Source organism: Propithecus coquereli, unplaced genomic scaffold, assembly GCF_000956105.1.
Source record: "Propithecus coquereli isolate 6110/MARCELLA unplaced genomic scaffold, Pcoq_1.0 Scaffold464, whole genome shotgun sequence".
Classification (NCBI taxonomy): Eukaryota; Metazoa; Chordata; class Mammalia; order Primates; family Indriidae; genus Propithecus; species Propithecus coquereli.
Window position 1 is genome coordinate 682709 of NW_012150441.1, and position 11489 is coordinate 694197.

The 11489-nt window shown below is 36.0% G+C and overlaps 1 protein-coding gene across 1 annotated transcript in view; it reads right to left on the bottom strand.

Annotated features, from left to right (window-relative positions):
* The window catches only part of FAM174A (family with sequence similarity 174, member A), a 32258-nt gene extending 30413 nt beyond the window's left edge, over positions 1–1845 (bottom strand). Inside the window, exon 1 of the mRNA XM_012655183.1 lies at positions 1190–1845. Within this exon, the coding sequence (XP_012510637.1) occupies positions 1190–1623 (434 nt within the window). The 5' untranslated portion in view covers positions 1624–1845. The remainder of the gene's footprint in view (positions 1–1189) is intronic.
* Between the last annotated feature and the right edge of the window lie 9644 nt (positions 1846–11489).

Genomic DNA, 11489 nt, shown 5'->3' on the forward strand with positions numbered 1-11489 from the left:
ATTCTTTTTTGATACTACACCAAATTTTGACAAGAGGTAGTTTTTTAAAGGTTAGTTGCAATGTGGAATCCAAAAAAGATATCAATGAACTTTTTGTACCCTATAAACTTGTAAAAGAATGTATTCTTTTGAAAATAGTTTTGATACTGTAGATCTGCTAAAGAGGTCTAAGAGAAAGTCTCACCCTCAGTGTTCCCTGGACCACATGTCAAGAACCACTGGTTTATGCATTACTTTTTTAATTAGTGATTTAAGTCAAGTCATGTTGGTTTTCCATTCATGATAATAATGATTTGTTTAGAAGGAAACTTTTACTTTAAATGATCAATTTAAAGAAATAAATTACAATAGAAAGGATAATTACAGGAAAAAATGTGAAGTACTTTGAAAAACCATAAACCAATACAATCCTGCAAACCTACCCTCTATTCTTATTTTATAATGGAGGAAACTACTAGATAGCTTTCCCTCAGCACTTCTCTTGGCTATCTTCTTCTAATGGTGAGGTCTTGGCTCTATATGTCAACTCTTCAGAGAGGTGGTCCTTAACTAATTAGGTACAACCTAATTACTTAGGTGGCAGATTAAAGGCCTATAGTATGAAACACTGATGGTAAGGAAGAATTTTTCTTCTCCTAAATTTTATAAAAATAAAATATCCATAATAAGTCCATTCTGTACTACTCCACTCAAATAAATATTGATTTTCTATTCAGTGGCAGCACTGTACAAAGAACTCTATGACTTACAAATCTACTAAGTAAGTATCCTGCCCTTAAAAAGTTTGCATACTGATAGGCAAAATTTGACACGTTAGGTACACAAAAATATACAAAATAGAAAGGGAGAAGTTTACAAGATAGAGTAGTGGAAATTCAAGGGAATAAAAGATTACTACCACTTCTGACAAAGGGTGCCCTTTGAGGGTAAGGCAGGTTTCAGGCAAGATAAAGAAACATGGAAGTTGGGTACTAATTTATAAATCAAGGCAGCAATTACTTGGAGAGATCCCCAAAAGTAACAGGCCATGAAGACGGTCAAAGTTGCATTCTCACTCTCAGGCAGGAGCGCTTGATGGTGGGGGAGGGGAGGGAGCGACGCAGGGACACACAAACCGGCCTTGCTGGAGGAGTTGACTGGCCAGCCCATCTCAGGCCCACAGGGGAGCCCCATCGAGGCTTCGCCTCACCTGACCGTCCTGACCACGAAGTACACCAGCACCGCGCCGCTCACTACCATCAACACAGTCAGGGCCCGCTGGGTCATGGGCTTGTCGCCAAGGTTGGGGCTCACAGCGAGGCCGCCACCCAGTAAGCCTTCCACGGCCTTCCCTCCGTGATCATCCGCCATAAGTCCCGCCCCGGGGCTGCTGCCATTGCCGGCCTCTGAGCCCTGTGGCCCTGCAGCTTCAGCCGAAGCACGGCCCGGCTGTTGGGCAGCGGTGGGGCCCCGCGGTAGGGACGGTTGTGTTCGCGACCCAGGGTCTGGAGGCCCAGGGCCCGGCGCGGCATCGGCCGCCCGTAGCAGTACCACAAGAGGTCCGCTCAGCCCTGGCAGCAGCAGCAGGAGAAAGACCGGGGCCAGGAAGTGGATGAGACAGCAGCAGCAGTGCGGGGCCTTCATCGTCCCCGGACCGCTCTCTCACCACGCGGGAGCCGCCGGGCCCGCCGCCCTGGCTCCCGGAGGGACCATGGGCGCGGTGAAGAACGAAGAAGAGGTGACCAAACCCAGGCTGAGGCCCAGCCGTGGCAGGTGGCAGAGACAGCAGCGGCAGCTACTGGGAGAACCGGAAGTTCGTACATCTCAGCAGCCACTGCTGCTACGGACGCTTTCGGTTGCCAACATGTGGGGGGGTGGGGAGGCGCGCTCAGTGACGTCAGAAGCTCGGGGCTTATGCGCACGCGTTCTGGAGGAAGACGTAAGGACGTGAGCTCTGTGGAGGCTAGTAAGGAATTGTCTATGAAGGATAACAGGTAAGAAAACACCTGGACAAAAAAGAATTGTGTAAAGTGTGCAGCAACTCATTGCATGCTGGAACCATGAGAGATAGTAGGAAGCTCATAATTTGAATTCCTTGTTGCAAAACTGCAAAAACACATCTAATGAGTAAGCAAGACAGGCTTAGTATCCCTCAGCTTGATTACAAATTTTAAACAGGCTTTTTTTCTGACTCTAGGCCTTTGACCTCCCTTTTCTTACAGCATGTACTTTAGAAAATTTGTAATTGTAAATTATTTCTCTGCCCCTTTGAGATGTAAACCTTTTAAAAAGCTTTTTTACAGTTTTATAACTCAAAGCTGCCTTTCTCACAGAAGAGGGAACCATCCCTTTGAAATGTAATTAGCAAGGACTATTTCCCATTTTCTGTGGAAGGATAGGAGCCTAACCTCACTAGGCTTCTTCAAGTTGTGAAAAACCTGTCATGAAGATAAAAGGAAGTTTACTTTTCCTTTGGGTAAAATCAATTAGCAATGGCCTATGATTATCCCCAACCCAGCTCTTAAAAACTCTCTAGCACTTTGCTACTTTTAGAGGTGTGCTCAGTCAGAGTTCAGACCCCTCTCCCCTATTGTGGTGTTCTTGAATAAAGTCTTCCTTGCCTGTTTAACTTGGACTTCAGTAGCAGGGAACATCAGTTTAAGCAGATATTAACAAACAAGAAAACATCTGACCAGAAGCCAAAGTTAGCATATGCCATCTTATTTAAAACTTATTCATTTCAACAGACCATTTAGAGTTCCTACTCTTTGTTTAGCACTGCTAAATTTTGAGTATTAGATAGTGAACATATAAGACTTGATTCCTGCCCTCATAGAACTTAGGTTCAACAACAATAATCATACTAATTTTGAATTCTGAAGTGTGTGTTATAAATGAAGTGTACAAAAATCTACACTACAAATTTTGTTAATTGCTACTTTTGGTAGGGTGAACAGGGATTAAGGTGACGCAGTTGCTTCTGCCTTATAGAATTGCAGGGATTTGGCCCCTTAATGTTGAGCTCCAGTGTGATGAAGCCCATTCTTGACACATACTAGTGTCAGCTTCCAACAGGCATTTATCAGTAATAAAGTGGCTCCTTTGATTTCCCATCTTCCTTACTCAGAACTTCATTCCAGACCATTCATGGAAGAGAATTAGTATTTAATGCCACTCTCCCCCACCTCCCAAGAAAGACCAACATGCAATTTGTGAAAGAAAGAAAGGAAAGAAAGAAAAAAGAAAAAAATGTGCATTATATTTCTTTCCTTCTAAAATGTGATTTTGCCATTGTGATCTTTACTTTGCTTGAAGGCATTATTACTGTCAACTACTCAGGCATAAAACCTTGGCATCATTTGTTACCTTCAACTTCCCATCTGCAGCAATCCTTAAATGATTCTGAAATCTCAGAGTCAAACTAATGTTTCTAAATGATTAGAGAAAGCCATGTTCTAATGTTTCTCAAAATTTGACTTCCACTCACCTTCAACAGAATCAGAAATAGAATTTGTTAAAATTGCAGATTCTGGGGCACTATTCCAGAAGTTTAGGAACAGAATTATGGAGAATGGGTACATGGATTATATATACATTTTAAATAAGTTCTCAAGGTGATTTTCATTTACACTAAAATTAAAGAATCTCTTTCCTTCCCTTCACTTCCTACATACAGATGTTCTCATATCCTGTCTGCTTCCCTAATGTCTTTCCATTAATCCACTTCTTTCTGCTTCCTCCTTGTAATATTAATAGCTAATCATTTTTATATTGATGGGGCTATATACTAGCCTTCTTGGCACCTGGCCCCATCTACCTTCAATTAAACCCTGTATGTTACTGCCAGGGTCAACTTTTCAAGATCAAATCGCTCTTGAAATACAAACAAACAAAAAACAAATAGATTCTTCCAAGATACTTAGTCCTCATCAACAGTGATTTTAATCAGGCAAAGCACCTGGAAGTTATTGTGTTCTTTGTAGAATACCATATTGTTTGTAAAACATCATGACATAATAATATATTCAAATCTGTCATAGGAATGAGGGACAATTTTCCTAAGGCAAAATATTGTGTTTTGCTTGTGAGTATAACGGCAATTTTGGGCACACATATCTAGTTAAAATACAAGCTCTCAAATATACTGGTTGTTTCTGAATTTTTCTATTAATTTTAGTATACTAGTTCATTTACTTATCAGTTGGCTTGTAAACAAGTTGTACTGAGCACTAGAGATTTAAAAACATAAGCGGGAGAAAATTTCTTAGAATGAGAAATTTATATCAAATTATTTAAATTTATCTGCACACTAAGAAAATACCAACATTATTTTAATTTATTAAAAAGGACATGAACAGAAAATTTTCAAAAGAAGATAGACTAATGGCCAACAAACATATGAAAAAATGCTCAACATATCTAATCATCAGGGAAATGCAAATCAAAACCACAACGAGATATCACTTAACTCCAATGAGAATGGCTTTTATCAAAAAGTCCCAAAACAATAAATGTTGATGTAGATCCAGAGAGATAAGAACACTCATCCACTGCTGGTGGGACCGCAAACTAAGTGCAACCTGTGAAAAGTGATATGGAGACACCTCAAGGAGCTACAAGTAGAACTACCATTTGATCCAACAATCCCATTACTGGGCATCTACCCAAAGGAAAAAAAGACATTCTATAAAAAAGACATCTGCGCTCAAATGTTTATAGCAGCACAATTCACAATTGCAAAGATGTGGAAACAACCCAAGTGCCCATTAATATATGAGTAGATTAATAAAATGTAGTATATGTATACCATGGAGTAGTACTCAGCCACAAAAAACGATGACGATCTAGCACCTCTTGTATTATCCTGGATAGAGCTGGAACCCATTCTACTAAGTGAAATATCACAAGAACAGAAAAACAAGCACCACATGTACTTACCATGAAATTGGTGTTAATCGATCAACACTTACGTGCACATATAGTTGTAACATTCATTGGGTGTTGGGCAGGTGGGAGCGGGGAGGTGGGGATAGGTATATTCATACCTTCTGAAGGATGGACACACTTGAAGCTCTGACTGGGGTGGGCAAAGACAATATATGTAACCCAAACATTTGTACCCCTATAATATGCTGAAATAAAAAATTAAAAAAAAAAAGAAATCTAGCACCTCAGCTGACGCAGCAACCATATTTCATGGAAGTATACTTAAAAAAACACTGGCGAGCTGAGTGAAATCTGAACTCTTCATTCTGTTACTGAATAATGATGTAAATATTAATTAAGTACCTAGTATGTACCAGCTATTGTGCTGTCAAACATTAAGTGATCAGCTTGTTTAATCCTTAAAAATACCCTGTAATTGTTCTTATTTTACATTTGAAGAAAGTGACGCACAGTGTAATTAATTTGGCCAAAATCCAGGTGATTAAAACCAATAGAGCTGGATATGGAACTCTGGCTGTCTAGTAGCGGAAGTGGACTATTGACTGCTATATTATTATATTTTCCTAAGTAAGCATTTCCATTATTTGATTCTAGCTTATTGTCTCAGTCAACTATTGCTAGAATAATGCTACATAACGAATAATCATAAAAATCTCAGTGGCATACAACAAATAAGAAAACTTCCACATCAGGTGACTGAAGTCTAAAAGGAAACAGAGTTTAATAGTCCAGAAAAGAGAACATGAAGTGATCACAAAACCAAGGAGCCTAGAGAATGTATTAAAAGCCAGAACGTGAAGGCAGAATTGGAATGTCAGAGAGACAGCTAAAGGCAACAGTTCAAGAATAAGAAAAGAGTGTTGTTGGAATAGGCACAGTATGTCTAAATAGGAATATAAACACATTTTAGGATTAAATATCTACAAAAGATGACCATATCAATGGGCTATAGTTCTTAAGAGGAAACAAACAAGGTGAGTCCCATAGTTGCCCTGGATCTCTGTGGAGGAACAATTTCCCAGCTACGGTGTAGTGACCCTGAGTTCAATCATAATATGGCAATCTCTCTAATGAGGAAGAGACTCAGAGTTTTGAACTTTTGAAAGTGTTGGAGTCTGTGGGGAAGGGCATTAAAAAAAGGGGTCTGTGGAGTTCAAGAAGTCCATGAGGGTTCCCCAAAAGTATTTGCCTGAGGACTGGGCTATACAACCATAGGCCAACTCCAAACCCATTTTAATAAAGCCCTGACAAGATACTTAGAGGAAACAGTTCGGAGATTGAATCACATCAATTTAGGAAAGTTCAGACAACAGATCAACAAAAATTATATGATTTCAAGAACAGAGATATAAAGTGACCACAGAAGAATGAACAGAATGACCCATGAAATGAACAATATTTCACAGTTTATATATATATATAATCTCCAAAAGGAATAAAGAGTATAATAAGGCAATAGCACAGTTTTAAAAACTGGTGGATGAAAAACTTTGACTTACAGTTTCAAGAAGGATAGATATCAGTAAGCAAGATAAATACAAAGAAAATCATATTTAGGCATATCAGAGTCACACTGAGTCACACATATCAGATTCCAAAATAGGAAAATCTTCAAATCAGCCTTGGGATGGAGGGGAAGATGTATTATGTATAGAACAACAATAATACGAATGAAGACATACTTTTCATCAGAAACAATGGACACCAGAAGACATTAAATACCAGTAAGGTATTTGAGGTGCTAAAAGAAAAAAAAAAAAAAGCTATTAATCTTTAATTCTATATCCAGGGAAATTATCTTCCAAAAATATGGTGAATAAAGATATTTTCAGATGAATGAGATCTGAGAAAATTATTTCAAGCAGACAGCACTACAAGTAATACTAAAGGACATTTTTTTTCTGGTTGAATGGAACTAATACAAGATGGAACTTCAATTTACAAGAAGGAGAGAACACCAAGTAGAAATGGAAAATCAATGTGTAAACACAAGAACCTCTTTTTTTTTTAAATTATCTCCTAATCTCCTGAAAACAATTTTCTGCAAAATAATATTACAAGGCTGCATTTTAATGCATGTACAAATTAAAATATGGCAATAAAATAAAAGTAAAGGACAAGAGAGGTACAGGAAATGGAGATGTAAAATATAGCAATAAAATAAAGCACATGAGAGGCGCAGACTTATTGTTAAGGAAGAATATTGTTAGACTTGCAGTAATCAGTGAAAAATAATGAAAAGAGGTATATCTAAGAGAAGATATTATAAATAACTACAAATAGAAGTATGTCTTCGTCAGGCATTTCTTACAGTGAATCATGAAAATGGCATCTTTCTAATAGTAAAAGTGACAGTATCAAAGTTTGGAAATTTACAGTGTAAAGAAGCAATAATTCCACCATGCTAAGAATTTCTAATATTCCAATATTATATGTGTGCCTATGTATATACATGTATATACTATTTGCTTATATAGTTAAAACAGTAAAGTACATATAATTTATGTTCTATTTTTACAGTTTATATCAAAAATATTTGTCCAAAATCACTTTGTAAACATGAATTTTAGTGGTTTACCATATGTGTTTACTACATTGGTCCATTACCCTTTAGCTGCAACACTATTATTAAATATACTCCTGTGGTATTACTTCATTTAAATATTTTCCAGCATCTTTGCCATTGAATTGTTTCTTAACGGAATGTGTGCCAGTGACCTCATTTTAGGGTATTATGTATGCAGAATCTCTCTATCTTAAAGATTTTTCTTAAAATGTTATGTCAGCTGGCTGAAAAGCAAAAGTGGATAGAGCTGAGGCAAGTACTAAGTATTAATGGCTCTCATTGACTGTGGCTGAGCAACCAACCCACAGAATAACAACTGTAGAAAGTAAACTTGAGACTGTGGTTGAAGTATAGGCAAGAACAAAGGAAGGTGGTGTTTGAGAACAGAGTCAGGTATGGACTAGGATGGCTCTCACTCACTGCCATAATCACTTGGGAGAAGATTAGGCCTTGCACAGGAGGATTATATTAATGAACATTTAGTCCCATGCAGTAATGTAGTATTTCCAAGATCATGATAGTGTATTGGCAATGAACGAAAAGTGAGTCACTATCAGGTTTGAAAGGAAAGTTGAAAGAGATTAATATTTGTGAGACAAGGGTGTTATGACTGGCTGTATATGTGCACTGAACAATCTTTCTTAGCATCAGTGTCACCAGGTAAAAAAAGAGAAATGCACACTGCATTCTTTAGCAATCGGAGTTTACTGAGGCAGTGCAGAGCCATGGGATAGAAGCACCACGGGGTTTATAATATGTAATAGATATGTCTGCAACTGACTTCTTCAATGAAATGTTAAGTTTTGGTGGTTGATATTGGCAGGAGGGAGGAAAGGGAGTGAAATTTGCATTTTTAAAACCTAGAAACTAGACAGTCACCTCAGAAAAGAAAACCAAACTTCATCAAGACACTGAATGTGTAAATCTTTACAAAATCTTGCCATTCCTTAATTGAGCTGATGCTATACTTGGAATTTGTTGAAGATGTTATACTTGTGTTTTAATTACAGAAAAAGTATATGATATCTGGATAGTAATCATTATATTTTAAAATGGGTTGTTAATTTGAAAGTATACACTGATGCCATAGAAGGAGAAATGTATCATAATGATCAGTTGATTACATATTATGAAAACCTATTTTACTTTATTACATTTTTAAACAGATAATACATTTACATGGTTTAAAATTCAAAATGTACGAAAGGATATTTACTGAAAAACTTCAGCCCTATTCACCAGATATACAGTTGCTTTCTCAAAGCCTAATAATGTTTTAGGTTTCTTGTCTATCTTCCAAAGTTATTCATACGTACACAAGGTGTATAAAAGTTTTCTTTTCTAAAACAAATGAAATGGTAGTATACATTATATACAATCCAGTACTTACCTTTTTTGTTGTTGCTATTTTTAAAAATGTCTTGGAGATTATCCCATTATCAGTATATAGTGAGAATTGTCTTATCCTTTCATTCAGGGCTGAATTATGACTTTTGTAGGCCTCAGGCACTTTGACATTCTTCAGCCCCTATCTCCATTAAAAAAATTTAAAATTATATTATGATTATATTGGTGTAAAGATTAAACCAGATTGAATTATTTATGATTATTATTTCTTTTTCCAATTATAAAAGAAATTAAAATTAACACAATTTTGTGGGTCCCTAAAAGTATTGTGGACCTTAGATTCTATGGCTATTGTCACTAATGGATAAATCAGCCCTGATTTTGACACTACAAAGTTTTACATGATAAGGATAATAATTTATTTTAATCAACACCTCCACTGGTGGACGTTTATGTTGTTTCAAAACTTTTTGATAATTCTTTTATACTAAATGGAGTTAACATTGTAAATCACAAGTTAAACAAAAAGAAGTAACCAAACACAATATTTACATACTCATTTAGAGTACCCTCTCTGAACTAAAATTATTATTTTGTTTTATTTTCCTTTATTTGTTTAGCTGGTGGTATACCACATAGCCACCAAGTCCTAGCTGGGCATCAAAAGTATTATATAAAGTAGTCCTTGATTTTGCTTTTCTATTTCTCTCTCTTAATACATCATCCCCTTTTCTTTCTTTTCTTCTTCTTTCATACTGATAAATTTTCTCATTCATTTACAATTCTTTTTTTATTTCCTATCTACTGTCTAAGTGTGTCCTAAAGGCTTACGTAAACACTTTGGTAAAATTCAAAGATGAAGAAATGGCTAGTATTTATCCCCAAATGGTTAATGTTTGAAAAGTGTCTGCATAGAATTTCCTTCTGCTTGTACATAAATAGCCTAACCCACAAATTAATTTAAATGTTGTGAATGTTTTGTCAAATTACCTTGACCTGGATTCTCACAAGTGTATTATGTCTTTCTTTTTATCCTATTTTCTATGCTAATCTCTTAACAAAATCATCACTTAGGTATATATAGTGGCTATTTTAGTATTTATATTGGAGCTCTCACAGAAAATTTAGTTCAATATGGCTTCCCTAAATGAGATATTTATCCAGCTACTTTAGATTTGTATACCACGGATTGAACTAAAAAAAAGCCAGGAGGAGCAGGTAAATGCATATAAAATCAACTGAAGAGTGATGGTCCTACCTGAAAATGGAAGGTTATTACTTTCAGTCATTTTTTGTCATGCAAGAGAAGGCATATTTTGATTTTTTTTTCAAAATAAAGCAGAAATCCATGTTTTTATGTAAAAAAATCACTTTTCAATTAACAAATAAAATAAACAAAAATAAGAAAAAACATGCAGTCAGCACGGCAGGCCAAATCAAATATATCTGTAAGCTGTAGAACTCATTGGTGAGCAGTTTAAAACTTCTGTATGAGCTCTTGGAAGACAGAAGTTTGTAACTGCCATTGATATGCAACAGAAGTGCCTAGCACATGGCTGGTGTTCATTAATATTATGTTAATTATGCCGAATGAATAAGAAATAAGATTTCTAATTCTGAATTTTAAAAAATCTTCATAATATGTTCATTTTACTTAGGTATCACAACTCTCTGAGGGATCAAAAAGATGGAAAGGTGTAATGCAAATTCTTCAGGTTAATCAAATTCCATGATTTAAAAGAAAAAAAATAACACTAAATGGATTTTTGTATATTTGTAGAAACATTTAAAATTATAATGGACCATGGATGAAATGTAACACCATAAATTTTATTGAAGGGAAAAGGGATGTCTAGAGATTATGAGTTTTCTGGTGTACATAAAGCTACTTAAATGCATGACTCAACTCATATCTCCTAATTTTTTAAAATTGGGCTGTTTCAGACTACACAATGTTTTCAAATCTGACACCAATACTATACTTCAACTAACAATTGGATAATAAGTATTTATCCCCTGACATCCCTAAATACTCAGATTTTTAAAAAGGCAACTCCTATTAGTAAGAAAATGTTTAAAAATTAAATTAATTGGCGAGTATTTCTGTTGGAATTGAACTCTAATTTTAAGCCACTATGATCTGAGAAGATACACAGTATAATTTCTATTTTTCTGAATTTCTTGAGGTGTGATTTGTGGCCTAGTATGTGGTCAATTTTGGAGAAAGTTCCATGGGCTGATGAGAAGAATGTAAATTCAGCTTTATTTGGGTGGAATGTTCTGTAGAGATCTGTCAGACGCTTTTGTTCAAGATCTCTGTTTAAGTCCATTATTTCTTTGCTTACTTTCTGTTTGGAAGATCTGTCCAGTTCATTCAGTGGGGTGTTGAAATCCCCTGTTCTAATGGTGTTATTGTTTATCGTGTCGTTTAGATCAGACAAAGTTTGCTTTATGTAACTGGGTGCTCGTGTATTGGGTGCATAAATATTAAGAATTGTAAACTCTAATTGTTGGATCTTCCCTTTCACCAATATATAGTGGCCAACTTTGTCTTTTTTTACTTTTGCTACGAAACACTAAAAAAAGAAATTGTAGAAGATGTAAACAGATGGAAAAACCTACCTTGCTCATGGATTGGTAGAATCAATAT